Here is a 20,836-nt window from a genome sequence, read left to right on the forward strand (position 1 = left end):
GGAGAACAGGGTTTGTAGGGTAGGACATCTCTGCAGCACTACAGAACTTCACTATAATGCTGTTTTGTCACACATTTTACCTTCATTAAAATATCACAGCTCTTGTGATCTGGATTTTGCTCTTGGCAATATTGGGACTGTGATAATATTTTGATTAATTGTGCTGTCCTAGTTTAACACGTTGCTCCCTGCTGTGGCAGGACTGATTTCTGATTTGGGAGTCTTTGGCTCCAGACGCACAGCTTACCATGCCATGTTCCTTTGATTTCTATTGACCAACGCTGATTTGCTTTGTATTGATTCAGCAGAGCACAATTCCCTGTGCAATCTATAGGGAAATGGACGCCCTTTTACTTTAACCTTCCCCAAAGACATAACATGATCTATAACACAAAAGCAATGTCATTACAGCTTTGAAATGGGCTTTTGAAAAACAGCTCTGAAGTACCAACTAAGAAAAGGTCACGTCAGTTAACACTGTTTAGTGTTTGGCTAATGGTTGTAATTGTATAGTGACATTGTCTATAGACTTTTATTTATGTTGTCCATTCTTTACCTTTATTTGGTCAGTTTTGTTGTAATTGTTCTTTATATGTCTATTACTGTGTAAGTACGTGGAAAGCAAAGAAAAATCTGAGTGTGATAGTTTTTTTTTTTTTTGCCAGTCACATAGAGAATGTCCCTAAGAAAAAGCTTCATCTGCTGCAAAGTGTCTGAGTCGTTGCCTGGCCGAGCCTGTATCCCTGCTCTTGTAATCCTTTGGGATCATATTGCAGGGTTGGCTAATCAAACGGGGGGTTTCAGACTGATGTATTATTGACCAGGTCCTGATGGGAAAAAGTAGTCATCAAAGGGAGTCACGCTGATTTGCTCCACAGACTCTTAAATGCATTCCTTTTAAGTGTATTGGCCGCTCTACCAGGGGTGTGATGATAACCTCTGCGCTGTTCATTTTTGCAGAAAAGATTCTCACCTGAAAGAGGTGTTTTTAACTAGCACCTTCAACTCTTGAGGAATGAGTCAGAGGAATGATGATGAGGAGCGGTATCACAGAAACTTTCCATCTGAAGTCTTAAGTTAATATAGGATGAGTCTAAGGTGGGATTTTTCCCAGTTTGGTATTATAGAAGCAAATCCCAACTAACTTTTGGAATCCTATCTTATTTTACTTCATCCTAAATTATCTCAGGTTATGAAATCCTCAATACTCAGTCTAACATTACTTATAAACGTTTATGTCTGTTACTTAGCAACCAAGATGACTTTTCTCATCTTGCTGAACAGCTTTCCAACTGTGGATTTTTTTCATTGAAACATACTAGAACATTGAAAAATGGAGCAATCATCCAAATATGAGCATCCAAATATGATCTTTTTTATACATTTACAACAATGTTAAATTGGGATAAAAAAGAAAAAGAGTGGGACACAGCAGACACAGTCTAACTGTTAGCTAGCACTAAGGCCGGACACCTTTATGGCTGTCCTAAAGTTAGGACCAATGTATCAGATTTGGTGGCATCTAGCAGTGTGGTTGCAGATTGCTTATACATCGTCTCACTCTGCTCTTCTCCCCAAGTGTGTAGAGGAAACACGGAAGGCCATATCTAAAGCTAGTGTTCAGTTTGTTCTGGGCTACTGTAGTCTGAGTCTGTCTCACTGAATGTACACAGTAGGCATAAGCCTGCCATTGGACGCTTGTTTCAGGTGGCATTGTAGCATCCGCTGTCTGCGTCCTCAGAGCTAGCACCCTACATGCTGACAATGGTAAATTAGCATCTGAGTCACCAGTAATACAAAGTTAAACAAGCTAGCAGCTGTTACTGTTGCAATGATATCGAAATTTTAATGCCAGGGCTCACCTCTTGACGTGCAACTGCTCCATCAAAAACAAATGCCCCCTGACACAGGGGTGCCATTGCTTAAGATAGGAAAAGTGTATTATGCAAGTGTCCTACCTCCCCAAAATCTTAAAGGTTCATACAATGATTTTCTGGCAGAAATTGAATATAATATTCAAAAATATGTTTTCGTTAGTGTATAATTACCTGAAACTAAGAATCCTTGTGTTTTAATTACCTTAGAATGAACCATTTATATCTATAGGGAGCGCAGGTCCTATTCCATGGAGGCCGCCATGTTGTACCACCATCTGTAGCCCCAGTCTCGCATAGTGAGACTTCTCACTATGGTATTCAGCGCTGGAGAAAGGTGGCACTCCACACATTATTATTTTGCTATAGGGGAAAAAAGGATCTGACTTGTTTGTATTTCTTTAAACCAGTCACAATTGTCTTGGGCAGTGTTAGACCCAGGATGAAGTTAGGGTAGGAACTGTTCATCTGTAATGGCTTTTTTCCTAAATCATGTCCTTACCCTAATTACCATGGTTACCACACAGTTAAGATAGGATCTGCAAGTTAGGAAGTTTCTGTAATATGGCCTCTGGTTAACTCTGTCTCCCATCAAACCCAGAGGAGTTCAGGATGGTGCAGACACTTCTGGGGCTTAGCACTAACCACACTTTCCAGCTGCAGATACAAATACCCCGCTGCCTCCCCAGTTAGTAGTCACTTTGCTTTTGTTGTGACATGCACAGATCGGGTCTGGACAAGAGGATCTCTCCACAGTTCAGAGGAGAGGAGCCGGAGTGATGAGTTAAAGGACGGATTTGAGATTGGTGTATTAGCTGGCTCCTGAAGACTATATCAACACTCCCTCTCACTTCTCTTAGGATTGCTCAGTCCCATCCACCATGAAATGAACAATTCCAGCTGAGCCCACTGGCAGGGCTGTGGGGGAAACTCAAGCCTGAGATTGGGCTTAGGGACGTAAGCATGTAGCAGACTGGGAGCCGTCAGACGTCAGTGCAGGGCCTCTTGTCTCCTTGGCATGAGGCTGTCCACCCAAACACTTATCCTGGGGTTTTGTTTTTAAAATACTTCCAGACTTGTTTTGGAGGAACAGAGAAATACCATTTAGCATGATCTTAGCTCATAGTTTTTCATTTAGGAAAGGACTCGGCGAGAGGTTGGACTCCATATCTGTGCTTATTTACCAAAATGGTCACCTGGGAGACGGGCCCAAAGTCGAAAAGGTCTGAGTTTAATCAGAGCTGCATTAGTTTTGTTTATGTAATAGTATAAAAATCAACCCTCATTGCTGATTTAAGAATGAAACGCTACAGTAAACAGAGATTTTACTCATGTTTGCTGAGCAGATGTGAATCAGTTAACTGTATTAGACACAGTGGGTCAGGCAGACAGGAAGCGCTGGAACTAATAAACTGTTCAAAGCTAAATACTGTAAGTGTCTCAATGCATCAACTTCCAGTTTGAAATAGTCACCCACACTTCTGTGATTTAAGAGGGTGTTTGTTCTCCAGATGAAAGATCAGGATTTCCTGCAACATATCAATTTATACAACCTCTGCTGATGTGTGTCAGACTGAGGCTGAGCATTTGTTAAAGGGAGGGTTCACTCCAAAAATCTGTTTACTGTAGTTTTTCATTTGTAAATGATGATGTTGAAATAGTGAAGTGAGGGCTGATTTTTAAGCTATTATATAAACAAAATTAAAATCGATTATTCTCCTCTCATGCATTTTATCCATCTAAATTGTTTTGTGAGTATCAGAGTTGAGGATAGTTCGGCCTCAGGAAAATCTGCCTTCTCTTGCATGTAATGGAACTAGATGGCATTCTGCTTGTGGTGCTCAAAGCACCAAAAATATGTTTGAAAAACTCTACAGAAATGTCTTTAAAAAAAAAAAAAAAAAAAAAAAAAAGATGATTTGTTGCTTTGTAACTCAACTGTAGATGAACAATGTGTCGAGATAATCTGGAAGGCAATCCAGGTACTCCACAACACAAGTGGTGACAGTGAGGAGGGGAAAATTAAAAAGCCTTTAGTTTAGTTGATAAATATTTTAAAATGCCAAGATGTTTCTACCACTATAGGTCTTCATCTGGGCTTTGAACAAACAAACAAGAATTGTAGTCATGCCTATATACTAGCGCCAGCCAATGGAAGTTAATCACATGACAGAGATAAACATAACAAGTGAAACAAATAATATACAAACATGAGATAACAGAAAAAAGTGGAAATATTTTTTATGCACCATACATGGAGCATAAATATCCATATATAGGTTTTAAGCATAGGTTGTGAGAAAAACTGGGGAACTATACAAACAAAAATGATCATTAATCAATAATCATTACAAGAAATAATGTTAAACCTGTATTCTCATTGAGCCTAGTATATTTCAAAGAATCCACTCAATGGATCCAAAAAGCTTCCAATAATTAATGTACAATAAGGAATCATCAGCATTATGGACTCATTGAAGTGTTTTACCATCGTGGTTCCTAATTCTGATGGCATATTTATGCTCAGCGAGTTGGTCTCTTAGGTGTAGGACAAAACTGCATATGACAAAAGTGGTATTAGAATTAGTGAAATCACCATACATTTTAAATGAGGGGTTTGGCACTAACAGGCACTAACTGGTTACTCAGGATAATCTACAGACCTTGTTGTGACCAGTCTCATGTAGGAAGCATTGCCGTTCTAACAGTCTGCAAGCCGTTTCACTGCACAGAAGGAAGCATGCATGATGGACGAGAGGCTCGTGCTCGTAACAGGAGGGGGATGTAAACATTAATGGCATCTTCCTTGGCTGAGCCGTGACCTCTCGTTCACTAACACATGCACTTTCCTTCTGTGCGGTGATAAGGTTGGCAGGTTTAGTTTGGTAGAAAGAAAATAGTTCCTACATTAAACTGCTCAACAAGGTCTGTGGATTATTTTGACTAACCATGTCGTGACTTCTGGAACAAGACACTACTGATAAATTTTTCCAGTGTGTTTTTTGGCTCTTTGAGAACCACGGGCCAAGTGCCATCTAATTCCATTATTTTTTGAGGCAGACACCTAGATGGATAAATGGCACTACAGGCCAGAGGAAAAATATGTATTTTTGATTTTGGGGTGAACTGTCCCTTTAACTCAAGTCACTTTCGGTGCACTCAGTTGTCCTCGCAGGCCGGGTTCAAACATGGTGCCTTGGTCACTGTTCATTCAAGTGGGTGAAGAAATACGCTGTGTCACTGAACTCCAGAAGCAGCAGAGAAGAAGAGGAAATCCTGTAATCCTGTGTAAAATAAGAAAGGATCTTGTTTTAATTGGAGCTGGCTGTGTGTGTGCCACTCCTTCTCACTGGTGCCTGTTCATCTACCAGAGCTGCACGGTCGGCCCCTGCAGTCCACCAGCTGTTTCGCTGCCTGTCGCTGCACATGGCTCCGATTTGCTGCCTTATTAAAGAGTGTGTGCCTCCTCGACTCCTGTAAATGAAATGCCCAAAGAGGCCAGTGTCAGTCCACTCACCTCCTTGTCTCTGGTCTGTCTACACCACAGAGACACTTCTGTCTGATCCAGACAGAGGCCAAGGATGGATGCATGGACAGCTTTGATGACAGACAGCAGCAGTTTTTCACTCTCCCACCCTGCAAAAACTCTAGGTCAGCAATAAATGCCCCCAAAGTCGCTGAGCTTTTTTTTTTTTAAAAAAAAGGAGAGCAGAAGAGTTGAGCGTTTCTCCAAAATAAGAGTTCAGGAGTTTCTGTAAGGCAACCACCATGTTTACATGGCTCTAAAGCTCTGCGCAAGGCCAAATGTTATATATACAGTCAAGGCTATCTGAGAAACCAGCGGACATGGCCTCTGCAAACACAACCAATCTCTTAATCTCTCTCCGTTTGAACCTTCCCTTTCCCTTCGTCTCCTCGAGTGAAGCAGGGATAGAGCAGAGGCATGTCTCATTTTTCAGAAGTGAGGCAGCCCTTTTAACTTGATTAAGACGTTTTTTTTTCCATCCTCTCAAGAGAATTTTTAAAAAATGTTTTAAGTCCAAATAACATGAGCACTTCTCCTGGCCATGCCAGAACCCCTTTCCGCTTGGAAATATTTGCTTTGGACGCCAGCCTTGCCCAGCACACAACACAGGCAATTATGGGAGCTATTTAAACAGGAGAGATCTACTGACAGGCGACGCCTCATTTGGACGGATGAAGGAATCAGGAAATGAAACCTTCATTGATGCGCTGAGGGCATGGAAAGAGAATTCCCATAGGCCCTCTGAGGCTGGGTGCATTTCTCATGGGCATTTTGTGCATGCGATGAGGACTGTTGTACAACCCCATTTCCAAAAACACTGGGACATTACGTACCGTACAAAGACAAAATATTTAATGATCAAATAGACAAACTTTATTGTTTATTTGTTTTTTTTTCATGTTCCAAAAAAAGTGACATCGGCATGTTTACCACTGTGTTACATCACCTTTTCTTTTAACCACCCTCAGCATTTGGGAGCTGAGGACATTAATTATTGATGTTTTGAAAGAGACTTCAAGTGCTCAACGATTTGAAGTCTCTTGTCAAATTTTGCACTTCATAATGCGCCACACATTTCTAATGGTCTGGACTGCTGGAAAACGAGTCTAGTAGCTTAACTCTTACTCTTACAATGAAGCCACGCTGTGGTCTTGGCATTGTCTTGCTGAAAAAAGCAGGGACGCTTCTTAAAAATATGTCTTTTGGATGGCAGCATATGTTGCTCTAAAACCTGTATGTCCCTTTCTGCATCAATGAGGCCCTCACAGATGCGACACTAACACACCCTCATACCATCACAGATACTGGCTTTTGAAGTTCGTAGTGCTGATAACAATCTGGATTCTTTAGCTTGGAGCTCATGACATCCATGATTTCTGAAAATGTTCTGAAATGTGGACTTGTCAGACCACAGAACACTTTTCATCAGTTCATCTCAAATGAGCACAGGCCGCAGAAAAACCTTGCAGCATCTCTGGATGTTGTTGATATATGGCTGTGACTTTGCATGGTCTGAAGTTGGATGTTACTGACAGTGGTTCTCCTAAGTGTTCTCCAGTACATGTAGTATCATTTCACAATTAAGTGGGTTTTTATGGGGTTTTGAATGCAGTGCCGCCTGAGGAGTCAAAGGTCACAGGCATTTGATGTTGTTTTTCTGCCTCATCCATTACGTGCTGAGAATTTCCTGGATTCTGTGAATCTTTTAATGACATTAAAATCAAAAACATGCAGTTTTCACAATGTGGCGAGCCTCACTCCATCCATGCTTGTGAATGACTGAGCCTTCAAATATGCCCCTTTAATGCCCAGTCATTATACTATCAAGTTACAAATTAACTTGTCAAATGTTTCAAACAGGTGTTTTTTTCCCCACTGCTTTCCCAGTCCTTTCCTGCTGCAGCTTTTTTGAAATATGTTGCAGACATCAAATGCAGAATTAGTGTATATTTACATAAAATACAACAATGAAGTTTGTCAGTTTGAACGTTAAATCTCTTGTCTTTGTATTGCATTCAGTTGAATACAGGCTGAAAGTAATAGCAAATTATTGTATTCTGTTTTATTTCCATTTTTCACAGCATCCCAACTTTTTTGGAATTGTGGTTGTCTTTGTGTAGCCCTTACATGTTTGAATATTTGGGGTTTGTGTCAGTGGGAGAAGAAGAGACACTTTATATGTGTTATGTATGAGTTGTGGAGTTTGGGTTTTTGGTGCCTGCTAACAGTTTATCTGCAAAGGTGCAGCTGTAGGTTGTTGGCAGCTTCCGTCAGCTCAAAGGTCTTTTCTCTGTTGCTGCCACTTTCATGATGGAGAGATGAGACTGTGAGGTCGACACCAAGGCGGCCGCGCAGTTGAATGAAAGCCTGCCCAACTCTTTTTCTGAACTGTCCTCCCTATACTCTGACTAAAAGTCTAAATGTTAACTTTGCTCTGAGTGCACTGCTTCGCCTGGCTGCAGAGAGATGCTTTTCCCGTCCTCCTCAGCTGACATGACACATTGTTTTTAGAGGAAAGAGACAGTTTTGGCTGATGGAATGTGAGAACGGGACAGCAGACTTGGCGAGCCAACGAGGATTGTGAGTGCTACCTGCCACTCACCTACTTATCAACCTCCAGAGGATTCTGTCTAGCCAGATGCCACTTTGTGAGCCCAGTTTGTGTGTGTTTACGCCTTTGGTGGATCCACATGTCTCTGCATTGCTGTGTGGAAAAAGAAGAGGACAGAGTGAAGTTTAATTTCTAACTGCTGGGCTGAGAATTCCCCAGAAAGGAAACTTAATCTCGAGGCCTTCTCAGACTGGACAAATAGACATTAAATTAGTTTCGCATGACGGTTTATTAAAAAAAAGCCTTGTGTATACAGCGGATTATTGATGCATCGAGCAGAGGGATGGATAAGGTTCCAGTGTGGTCGGTAGAGAGGGACAGAGCCCAGGTCTCCGGGGGAAGATGGAATATGGAGTGTCACCTCCAGAGCCACAGTGCAGTCACGCACAGGAGAGGCTGGGACAGCTAAGCTCTGGAGCACGCCAGGCAAATAAAAGCAGCATAAAATGACATTGCGCAAGATCTTGCATGCTGAAAACAAATATATTAGAAGATTTATAGATGTTCCACCGCCGCTCATTTTTTTTCTTTTGTCGAGTCACACAATAAGTTGGAAAAAGTTTTGTGCCATTAGGAGAGGACAGCTGGAAGTGCACAATTCATTATCAGTGGAAATGAAGTCAGCAACTCTTGTTTGTGGTCAGTTTCCCTTTCATGCCCCGTGGCAAGACGAGGCCTCAGGCGACACCTTTGTAAATGCTCTGCCTTTATATGCACTTGAGGTGGATTCACATGGTGGCTCATTACCCTCCTGCTCCCCCTTCCTCATGTCTCATACTCTCTCCTCTTTCCATCTCTACTTTTCCTCTCTCCCCTCCTCCTTGTCCCCACCGCCTCCTTCCTCCCTCTGCCTGCATTCCTCCTGTCATGGGGCTGACAGACACTCGTCATCAGCAGGTACTCTGGCCCAGGTGGATCAGGTTTCCCACTTGCCAGGAGATTGTGCTGCATGTGCATTTTTATGGCTTAGTGCTGCACAGTTGGAGGTTTTCAGTGCAACTCTGGTGTGCTGCCATGTCAGATAACCATTAAGACAGATGCAGCCTCCGCAGACAGCTTAAGACAAACTCTGGCTTCTCTTTTTTGTCCCTTGTGTTTTCCTTTTTCATGACATTTGCACTCAAACCACAACTTCTGTAGTTGTTGTACCCACTTAATTATGGATATGAGTAGTTTCTAAGTCATTTGAACCTTTTTCGATGAAGAATAAATTCAGATTCTTTTATTTATACCAGGAGGGAAAAAGAGGCACTTTTTGAATCTAAATATGTTCAGTCAGAAAAATAGTTAGAGAGAATTTTTTAGTTATGGAGTAATTGCAGTTCCATTTCAAATAAGCCTTTGGCATAAATTAAATTCAGCTGGTGTTAATGAATTATATTATCATATCCAGTGCAGGAATTTAACTATTATATTCAGTCAAGTACTGTACGTAAAGCTGAAGCAGTCAAATACTTACATTTTGGTAATCAGACTCAGCAATCAGGTAAAGGCCAATTGTATTGGACCCATCTTAGTAGTTGGAACAGTAGGCAGCTGCTGTACAGCACCTGGCAGCCGCCTCCATTTGTAAGCCAGCAGTCTGGTCAGGGATACTGACAGGAGAATTGACACCTGGAGGAAACTCACGCAACTACGGGGAGAACATGCAAACTCCACATGTCCAAACCAAGATTTGGACCTACTTGCTGTGAGGAGAAAGTGCTAACCACGGCACCGACCAGTGATTAAAAATAGAGCCAAGAGGAGGAGTTGAATTCATATTATGTTTAAAGACTTTTATGGAACTTTTGCCAAATGACACCAGAAATAAACTGCATCAAGTACGATTTTTAAAAAATAGTTATGTGGTTAATATAGGCAAATAAATCATACAACCCTTGTGACAATATGAAGACATTACCATAGAACATAACAATAAATAAAAGAGACAATTAGACCAAATAGAAGATACAAAAAGAAAAGAAAAGAAAAGAAAAGAAAAGAACAAAACAAAATTGATAAAGTGCTGCAGTGCCGCCTAAATGCCACGGCCTTTAAATCTTGTTCTTCAGATGAAATGTTTTTAATATTTTTAATTTTTTTTAGTAAAAATGAAAATTGTAATGCAAAAATGATCATTCCCACTAATCCTATTGCATGTTGCAATTGCAATTTTTGTCAAAATAATTGCAATATGACTTTTAACCATATCTTGCAGCGCTAGTAAACGCAGACAAATCTTTGATTTTATTCACAGTAATGGTGCGTTTCATTTGGTCACTTGTCAGTGGCATCATGTCCCCTTTATCCCCTCTAGTTACTATAACATCCAAGGAAACAGGAAACAACAGATGATCCGTCAGAGGGTGAGGAAGGAAGTCAGTGAACCACATAGCTAACTATTCTATTGTTTCCTATTTTTTGATTATTTATTTGTTTAATTTGCTCGCTCATAATGGGATGTGTTGTGTTTAACAATGAAGACAACAACTCCCATGATCCCACACTACATCACAACATCATCTAACAGCTTCTTTTGTTATTGTATTGATTGAGAGACCCCTGGCAGCAGATATGACATACTGTGCATTTAAATAAAGGATCTGTATACTTCCTCCACCATAGATCATATCAAATAGAATCAGCACATATATTAAAAAACGTTCCTCTGAAATACAAAAAAAAATGCTATTTCAGAAGTAATGTGGGTTATTTAATAAGTAATTATACTTCGACGTAGATATAATGTGTGTGTGTTCCTACTGTCACTGTTCGATTATGATTTACAGCTACTTAACGGCTTGTGATTTGATCTCAGACAACCGTCAGACAAACAGTAATCTGTGTAGTATGTGTTCTGTCTTGAAGTTATCTTATTAATTTTGTTTTGTGCGTCTGTCTCCCGGCAGATGTGGATGAGTGCTCAGAAGGCAACGGCGGATGCCAACAGATTTGTGTCAACATGATGGGCAGCTACGAGTGCCGCTGCAGAGAAGGATTCCTCCTGAGTGACAACCAGCATACCTGTATCCAACGGCCTAAAGGTTAATCACGCACTCGCACACACACATATCAATGATTTATGGAACACAATAGGACACATGTTGTTCAGTGTTTAGATTGGATATTACTGTCTGTGGTGAAAACTCATTACTTTAAGCAGTATTTGGATGATAAAGTAATCTTAATGTAGCATGCAAATGTTGAGGTCCAGGCATTTTTGACTAATATGATGAGCTGTGCAGATTTAAACTAAGACTGGGATCGGTCCTAACAGGCCTAAATGAAAGCTAAGCAAAGGTAAGTGTCTCCAGTCTGAGGGGAGAAAAAAAGAAGAACAGGGATAAATCTCTTTTTGTTTTCCTCCCACCCTTTCAAATTGAACCAATCTAGTGCTTGGCAGCATTTTAAGGTATCAGTGGTATGAGAGTGGCCTGCGGGGGACTGTGAGCAGAGAAAACAATTAAAGGGGTAGCCTGGGGCAGACACACCTCTTGTTTATAGAGCATTCCTGTGGGATGGAGACGTGACAGGAGAAGGTACAGAGCCAACCTGCTCTGAGGCTTACTCATCAGACACAGCAGCACTGTGGACATGCATACATTTATAACGTCATAGCTGTGTTTAAAGCAAAGTAAGCTGTCAGGAAAACATCTCTGTTATGCATAGTCTGGTTTTAATGAGTCTGTGAAACAACAGCACAGTGGTTGCAGTTTGTAACAGATTCATTCTAGCTTGTTAAAATCAAACAACACACAAAATACCAGTTCTTTTAAATAAAGAACTGTTCTATAGTTGCTGTATGTATCACTAAATTGCGGAAGATGAACAGCTTTGTACAATTTAAAAGCATTTTCACAAAACCTCTTGAATTCAGAGTGTGCTGGTTTTCATCTGTGTCATTTGGACTGTTGTAAATTGTTCTTGTTTAAACCTTTCCATTCCTGGTGCCAAAGACATTTTTAGTGGAAGTGCAAAAACAAAATGTACTTCATGAATCTTATCAACATCAACACTAAAAGCCAAATACTGACATTTTTTACTTTTTTTTTTTAAACAACAACGATACAACAGCAAACTTTTGTATTGACGAAGACGTTTTCGAGACACATTTATGGGCATATTTGTGTTAATAAGAGTCAGGCCTCTGGGTAGGCATTTCCCAACAATGGTAACAATTTACAGGCTAGCGTTGCTAGATGACACACCGTCAATTTCCGTGATGAGCTGCTGGCCGGAGCATGTCAAAATCGTGCAAATAATACTACAAGACATGTCCAACAAACCCACGCAGTGTGTGTAAGCTAACTGTTAGTGATTTAAGCAGTCTGTCCCTTGAGAACATTAAACAAGCAAGTTTGGCTACTAGCTGCCTCTTGGAAAGTATAATCCAGAAAGCCTACCTTGCTAACATTTTGTTAAGGTCATTTAAACACCTGTTGAGTTATCTGCAGCTCCTGCACACTCAGTTTGTGACAAATTAAAGGAGGGTGGCAAGCTAGTGACAGTTTCATCTATTATTGTGGCTATAGCAAATGACCAAACTCAGCAGTCAAGTCAGTTTTATTTATATAGCATAAAATCCCAATTTGCCTCTAGGGACTGTACAATCTGCCTGTTTCCATAAGCTGAAGATATACTTCCTTTTAACCACGTGTTCACATGTGCATGATGGCTGCTTTGCATATCCTGCACCCATTTGAAGCATGACAGAACGATGGAAACATACTCACCACTAGCTGCATTTACACGAACAATATTTCCTTCAACTGTTTACATGGACGCTAAATAAAGTGATCCAATAAAATGTGTGTGTACATGACCCAAGGAATTAATCAGACAACTTTTTCAACATGCACAAACTGGTTCCACCCACCGTGAGGCTAGTCTGCTGAAAATATAACAAAAGGCGAAGAGGTGGTTTTTGTTTGCAATATCAGTGTTTTTAATTCTTTCTAATTCTTTTAGAGTTTCTAACAGAAAAGCCGTATCAGCCACAGACCAGTTTTGCTATTACCATTTCTGTCCCTCCTGGAAACTTGTTCATGTTAGGTGACCTCCCCCCACATGGGGCAGACATGCACAGAAAGAATATATTTATTCCAACCAGAGAGAAATGATTGGATTAAGCGTTTACATCATGATTGAAAATTCCTACCGATCAAGCCGGATGGGATCAGTCTCTTCCAATTGAGGTGGTTACATGAAGCACTGTTATTCTGATTGGGCTATTATAATGATTATTTGTGGAATATTCGGGTCAATGTAATCACAGCTACTGTTGTAACACGCTTGATTCAGGGGCATTAAATACCATCTGTGATGGCACACTTGTCTTTTCTGTCATGATCTCACAATTAACAAAACAGCAGCCTCCTCGAGTGCCGCCTTGTTTATTGTTTACATGCAAATCCAGGTCTATACAGCCTGATTTCTCTGGTGTGCCCTCTAGTGAAATCCTCCACTAACACGCAAAGTATAAAGGCAAGTGTGAAAAATTCAGTTCATAATGCAGCCAGCTGTCTACATGACTGCATGGTTAAAAACAAGTATGTCTCCAGCCTTAGTCTCTTCAGTACAAAACATACAGAGCCTCGCACTAACATAGGGAATGTTGAAATCACAGATAGGACTAAACATTGGCTAACAAGGAACTACTTTCTTTCTAGTAGAGAGAAAGTAGTTCTGGTCGATTCTAAAGTAGTTCCAATAGATTCTACTGTAGAGAGAAAATAGTTCCTAGATGAAACTGCTCACAATAAGGTCTGTGGATTATCTTGAATAACAAGGTCATGATGTTTGGAAAGAGACAGTATGTTTTGGTGCTTTGAGCACCATAAGCCAAGTGCCATTTAGTCCCATTATATTGGAGAGAAGGCAGACATTTCTACAGCTGATGAAAACTGCAACTCACACCAAAAAAAAAAAAAAAAAAAGGTAGCTAAATTGCACCTCAGGCCAGAGGAAATTTTTTTTTTTTTTTTTTTTTTTTTTTTTTTAAGTTAACCATCCCTTTGAAATGATGTTACTATCCTTATTGCCCACCCACATAGATGTTCAACCAATCAAATCACAGTACTGACATTATCAGTACCAAAAAAATCACTAAAAAACACTAATGTAGAGAGTGCTATCACTGCAGAACAATAATAATAATGATTAAAAAAAAATGAAATACTTGTTTTTATTTTTGTACTCACAATTTTGACCTAAGACACCAAAGAAAGAAAGAAAAGAAAACTAAAAGAAAATTTGTGAATATGAATTTTAATTTCAGTTCAACTTTAAAAGCAGACACATTATTCCGCTGCAGATTTAGGTCATTGGGATTTTTACTCCAGAATATAAATATTCTTGATTGTCTTCCCTGTTCTGTTTTGTGTTGTGCTGTGGGTCTGCTTGTTGTTTGTCACAATGCCTCTGTTCTTTGTTTAGTAGATTTATCCATAGCTAAGACAGGCAACATTAGAGAAAATGAACAGCTGTTATCTCTATCACCAAACACATTCATTCAAAGAGCAATTATCCAGCTGTCTGCAGATTTCTCAGCTCTGCCGGTTCAGTTCTGTGACTGTGTTGTAGATCTTTTGGTTCCTGGTGTTCGCTGCGCTTCTCATTCAGAAAGCCCTGACAGCATGTACAGCAAAGTGTCTCTTCATCTCTGCCAGCCTCATCTCTCCTCTCTCTTTTGTAAGATAACTGCTCATGCTGGGAGTCATTAGGCTGTGGTGTTCTTAAGTCCCCTGGATGGTGAACCAAGGTTCTTGGAAGTCTGGTTTATGAGATCAGTCTGGCCTAGTGAACTGTCAATGTTTACATTTCATAAACGCAGTGTTATTTGAGTGCAGTGAAAAGCTGGATCATGTGTTTCAAAGCACTACGAGTATATCAGTGGTGTCAGACGTAGACTGTGAACACCGGTCCGGTCTCTCCAAGCTCCCCCTGTCTCTCCTTCACGTCCTCTCTCGTCTGTCTTTCTTGATAAATGCCCTCAGTTCCTGTTAATCTTCCATTTTCATATTAATTTTGTCTTTATTGCTTCCAGATGAGACCCATTTGGATGGAGAGATTAAAGCTGCCATAAATCTACAAACTTCCTTCACTCATCAGATAGCTCTGCCCTGTCATTGTTTCATTATTTTCGAAAGACTAACAGACAGAACAACTGCTCATCTGCTTATTATTACTGCTCTTATTACAACAGTGTGCGTCTGAAGGAAAATGGAAGTTGGTGAGGAGGAAGAGGCTCGCCAAATTATTGGACAATAACCCTGCAGAATTGCTGCAAATATCACTTTCCTCGCTAACTGAAAAATTATGCACAAGTGGCTCAGGGAGGGAAAAAAATCATTCAGAAAATTAAAACTGATCTAATCTCCCAGCCAAGTCGGTTTAAATGCAACCCTCCATCCATTCTGCCAAGGCTCCTCTTAAAGAGCAAAGCCTGGGGTGCAGTTTGCTCATGAGCTTTATTGTTCTCATTAAAAAGACATCAGCTTTCCATTTCTTTCGTTAATGGGTCAGGTGTTCCCTGGGCAACTTCTGCGAGTCTTTCTGGGGACAGTGGAGAGCTGGTCACTGCAGTGCATGGCGCTAACAGTCTGTTTCCCCTGCTGGTAGGAAGCCCTTGTTAGCAGTGAGCCTGTGCCAATTAGGCAGCAGGGGTCTGCCAGCCTCTCAGCTAATGACAAGGCTGCTGCTGGCCTGTCTCTTATTAGACCTGCCCCTGCCCCCCTGAACAGGAATAACTCCGGCCAAATGAAGGCTCCATCGTGTAGCTGGACAAAATGTAACAGTTCATTTATTCTCCCCAAACATTTCTCCCAGTCAAGAAATAAAGCCTTTGAAAGGCCAGCCAAGGTGCTTAGTGGTTCATAGGAATGCCATTTAGGTCAAGAAGGGTTCCACTGCTTTGCATTTGATTTATGGTCTCTCTTATATAGGAGGATAACAGGGACGTACTATATGTGCGTGAGACGGGATCTAGCACATTGCAATTCTGGAATTTCAGGCTCAGTCAACCCACACATCCATAATTTCAGTCCTGTACCTTTCTGAATATCCGGTAAGGCAGTTACCTTAAGTGTGCTCTGATGGGCTGTTATGCAAGTCACATATAGTAGCCTTTGTATTCACTCTTATTGTCTTCAGCTTGAAATTTGCTGATATGATTTGAAAGTCCAATCATCAGCCCTGCAGAATTCATTGCTGAACAAGTCGAGCTGGCACAAGAGAAAAGAGTGAGATGTAACTTTTAACAAGAAGTTGAGTCCTCTGGATCAAACTTGCTGTCACTCTGCCAATCAATATGGCAAAAGTGTGGCTGGCATTGTGTGTGGAAAGATGTGGGATAGCAGCAGTGAGGAGTCTGAAAGTTCACACCAGCCTGATGACTATATAACTGCGTCTGAAGCTCATTGCATTTAAAACTTCGAGTATATGAGCCCCCGAGGCTCGACTGTCACCTTTGACTGCTGGAAGAAATCTGTTAATAGACCACTGCGCTTACAAAGTGCACAAACACAAACAGATGAATATAGATGAACAGAAAGTAAGGTTTGCAGTCAAGAAGGAATTCTATCATGCAAAATATATCTTTTATTGCTTTCTTGCAAAATCTTAAAACAAAAAACTGTCTGACACGCAAAAGAAGACGATCATGTTGATCATTAACTTAGAATTCATTTGGGCCACTAAGTCAGTCTATTTACTCCTGCTAATAGCATATCTGTTGGGTGATCTGATCACAACTGGACAGCTGTAAGTATGTCAGTTCACACATTATTTTAGAATGTCTCCATGTGCACCTAGACTCTACTTGTGATCCAATCTCACTTTCCCACTCTATATGCAAATAAACATGTAGCTACATCATGTCGTTTTTCAAAGACCAAATGCCTTGGGTTTTTTTTTAACCTGGTGGGTAGCAGCCAACATACTGGGATGTTGATACTGCTGATGTATAACCAAATTTACAAGAAGCCCAAATCATCAAGAATTTGTCATAGACAGCCTTTCATAGAGTTTATAAAGCCTCTAATACTCAGCAACTCACAGAATTGGGTGATTTGTCCTGTTATTTTAAAAGAAGTCTGGGGCCTTGCTCCATGAGCGACAAACAAGTAGCCTATATTGGTTACTGTTGGACATGTTTATGGTTAATAAAATGCTGTCTTCTTTCATAAATTTAGTGTAAACACTGAAATCAGTTGAAACGTAAATGTAAAACGCACTTAAGACATGCAGTAGACCATGATGCAGCAATGCTGCAAGAAACAGACATAATGTTTTTACAATGAAAGAAACAACCAAATATATTGCATTTAATGCCAAATTTACAAGAAGTAAGAAAAAGTTTCTCCTCATTCAACAACTCTCACAATTTTACAATTTTGGGAATATTGAGGTTACTAGTTCAATGAGGGATGCATCAAACGACCGGCCAGAGACTGGAACTAGCCAGTTTTCGGCAGATTAGACCCATGAAAAAATTTGGAAATCAGAATCGGCCAAGAACATTGCACTCAGTTTATGTTTTCGCAAACATTTGCTGTGTATCTTGGCAGGTAAGAGATCCCAAACACGTAATTTGCATTACAGTGAACCAAATGGTGCTTACAGGACGTCAGTTGAGAAGGCGGTCCTTCAATTTGGCCTAGAACACATTTCATACACACCATTAAAAGAATGCGGTCCCAGACCGCCTCCATAAATGGTCTGAGTGATCAGATCTCAGTGCGTTTTCAATGTGTATTAGGTATATTCACACTTTTACTCTTAGTAGAGATGTTCTGTTACCATTTTTCCCTCCAGATATCGATTCAGATTTATGAACTTTAACAGATGTATACAGATAACACCTGTATCATGTGATCTAATTGTTATTATTGTTGTATGGCCTGGCACAGGATAAACATCTCGTAAAACATGAACAAATGAATATCATAGAACATTCACTATCCTGGGAAAAATACGGCATACAGAACGCTCCTGTTTTGTGGTTAATAATTGCGTGGTATTGGATCGATGCATAGACACATGTACTTGCTGATACTGATACCAGTAGCATCATTTTAGGTTATATATTTATATTTTTATACAGTGCCAATGCTAGTATCAGAGCAACCCTAACTTTGAGCTGTCCACTTATGATTAGATCATCCAGGATGCATGTTAATACAAGGTGTAGACAGGGTTTACCAAAGCAACATGTACTTATTTTACCATATTAGAAAAAATAATGGAACAATTTCTTTTCGAAATGAGTTTTGTTGCTTTGTATCAGTCACCTGAATGTGGAAGGAAGCATTGCTCTTTTTCTCTACAGTAGGCCTTGTCTTTCCAGGAAATGTTTACTTTGTCAATGAGAACCTCTTCCTGTGTTTACAACTTTCATTATCTTCCCAAAGGGGTTGTTACCCCCTTGTACAGCCAATCTCTTCTCTGTCTCACTCTCTCTCTTTCTCAAATTCAGATATGAACACAATGGACATGATGGACATAGTCATATCCCCAAACACACGCACACGTGCACAAGCACACAGCTCAGTAATTTTCAATTTAATCCTGCTGGAGGCACATTCAGACATGTTCTGTTTTGACATTTAGATGCAGACCGTGGCATGTTGACTTCAGGATATGTGTTTTCTGTGCTGGCCAGAAACACAGCAGTGCAAGGAATTTTCCAATAAATGTGATCAAATCCATAATAAATGGATGCATCATATTCTCAGTTAGTTTTGTTTTCCTGCCATGACATTCTTTCTGTATGAAATCAGACGCAGGGTTATTGAACCCTGTTTTATTGTTGTTTTTTCTTATCGTAAATGGATAAAATAACCTACTTTCTTGCAGTGTAATATCCATTTAGCAGACTGTTATGCATTTTAATTTCATGAAGTAATGCACTGCGGAAGGGCCAGTTTCCACCATTCCAATGATGCAATGTTTAAAACTGAGCTGAAGTCAAATATATGACTATTTGTATTTGTGAAAGTACATTTTATGGGTTTTTATGTACGTTCATGTCTTGTGCTGTGCGGTTGTCCCACTGTGCAGAAGCCGACATGCTTCTTACATGTTGGTTCTCAGCAGGCCTGCCTGTCTGTCTGTGCATTGGCCACAGAACTGTTTTTACAAGTGCAGAAGTCGCTGCTCCATTGCTCTGCAGCCCAACCGTATAACCAGGCTCTTTTCCTATTCTAGGCAAGTGGAGCGAAGGGAACGCCTCGTGCTCCCATTGCTACCTATTATGCCTCTCCCGTTAGTCCAAGCAGCAGAGACGAAGACATATGGGACACTTTCCTGTCCCTCTTGTCTCTCTCTGTCCACCCCTCATCTGTTCTCCTCTTTTTCTTCCTCTGTCTCTTTCCTACATTATCTTCCCTCATCTTCCCTCTTTGTCCAGACTTTACCAAACCCTGCTCCCCCACCCCCGTCACCCCCACCCTTGAACAAATATACATCAGTGGCTTGGGCTTTAGCAAATGTTGGCTGCCTTGCCACTGAATTCTCCATACCTCATTTGAGACGGGCATCCCTTTTGCTCGTGGGTTTGTTGAAGGCCATCTCTAAGCCGGCCAGCCCAGCATGCTGCTGCGGACTGCCTGAGTGCCAGTGGGGTTTTTCCACTAACACTTGGCTGTCATGGCTTTAACCAGAGGGCCAGACTGAGCTCTGCAGAGACAGATGCCTTCTTCAGCTGCCTCTCCCTTTGATTTTGGAAAGAATGCGGCTCTGTAATAACATACTATATCTCATCTCTTTTGTATCTCTTTATTAAAGAGAACTCTGCTGTGCTGTGCCGTGTGCTCTGTTGCTGTGTTGTCTGTTCTGTTGGGAAGATGCCTGCCTGGCTCCTCTGGGACATTGCACAGTGAGGTGACCTTGATAGAATGAGAGGAGGAGTGAAGGGGAGAGTGGCATGTCCCCAGCAGGTGCTACACAACTGTCTGTGACACAGATGGGCAGACGCACACAAACGCGCATGCAAAATGCATACATTATGCAAATGCACCTGTGTCATTGCATACACATACATTAATGCATGTATGCATATTGTACCTGCACACACACACACAGTTTGCACAGTACACAAATGTGTTTATCATTGCCACTAGACACTGCAGAAGAAATCCAGGAGATTCTCAGGAACCTTTCATAAGAATATCTAATGCATTCTCGCCTTTTTTAACCAGAAATACTCTCTTAAAGGGACAGTTCAGATTTTTTTCAAGTGGGGTTGTGTGACGTACTTCTCAACAACCAGTGTATTACCTACAATTGATGGCGGTCAGCACGCTTCCAGTTTAGAGAAGCAGTAGGAGTACCAGTGTACTGCTCTGGACAGGGTCAGCAGCAAAATGTATTTTAGCCACTTAAAAAAATCAATATCAGTTTAAGGCCACATTCAATCAGCTGCTGTGGCAAACATGCCAGTCATCTCATTCATTTTGAATGGGGGTAGTCAGTTTAGGCTGCTGGGGCCATAGGGGATGCTGAAAAAAAGCAGTGCCGTGTGGCAGAAAAATTGAAACGGAGTCAGCTTCTAGATAAACGCAACCCAATATCATGCTGCAGTGGCCAGTCACACAAGCCGGTGATCAGACTGTTCCACTGTTAGTCTGAAATATCACTGAAACTGGGTACTATTCAGGTGGAGTTTACGGACGAAACTATTATAATCTCCCAGTTGTGTCCTCCTGTTTGGGTCTGGCTTGCAGTCTATGCTTCAAAATAGCGAAACCAAGAACCCACCATGGTTTGAGTTCATTTGTTAGAGAGTGAGAGAGGGAGAGCATGCAGTTTTGGTCATGCAAGGCAGAGACTGAGTGGGGAGAGGAA

General features: G+C 40.9%; 1 protein-coding gene across 1 annotated transcript in view; it reads left to right on the forward strand.

Moving 5' to 3' along the window:
* Positions 1-20,836, forward strand: part of scube3 (signal peptide, CUB domain, EGF-like 3) — a 106,838-nt gene that overhangs the window by 35,952 nt on the left and 50,050 nt on the right. Inside the window, exon 4 of the mRNA XM_084720681.1 lies at positions 10,903-11,037. Coding sequence (XP_084576807.1) covers positions 10,903-11,037 — 135 coding nt within the window. The remainder of the gene's footprint in view (positions 1-10,902; positions 11,038-20,836) is intronic.

The sequence above is a fragment of the Lutjanus erythropterus genome, chromosome 6 (assembly GCF_056507025.1).
Source record: "Lutjanus erythropterus isolate fLutEry1 chromosome 6, fLutEry1.hap2, whole genome shotgun sequence".
Lineage (NCBI taxonomy): Eukaryota > Metazoa > Chordata > Actinopteri > Lutjaniformes > Lutjanidae > Lutjanus > Lutjanus erythropterus.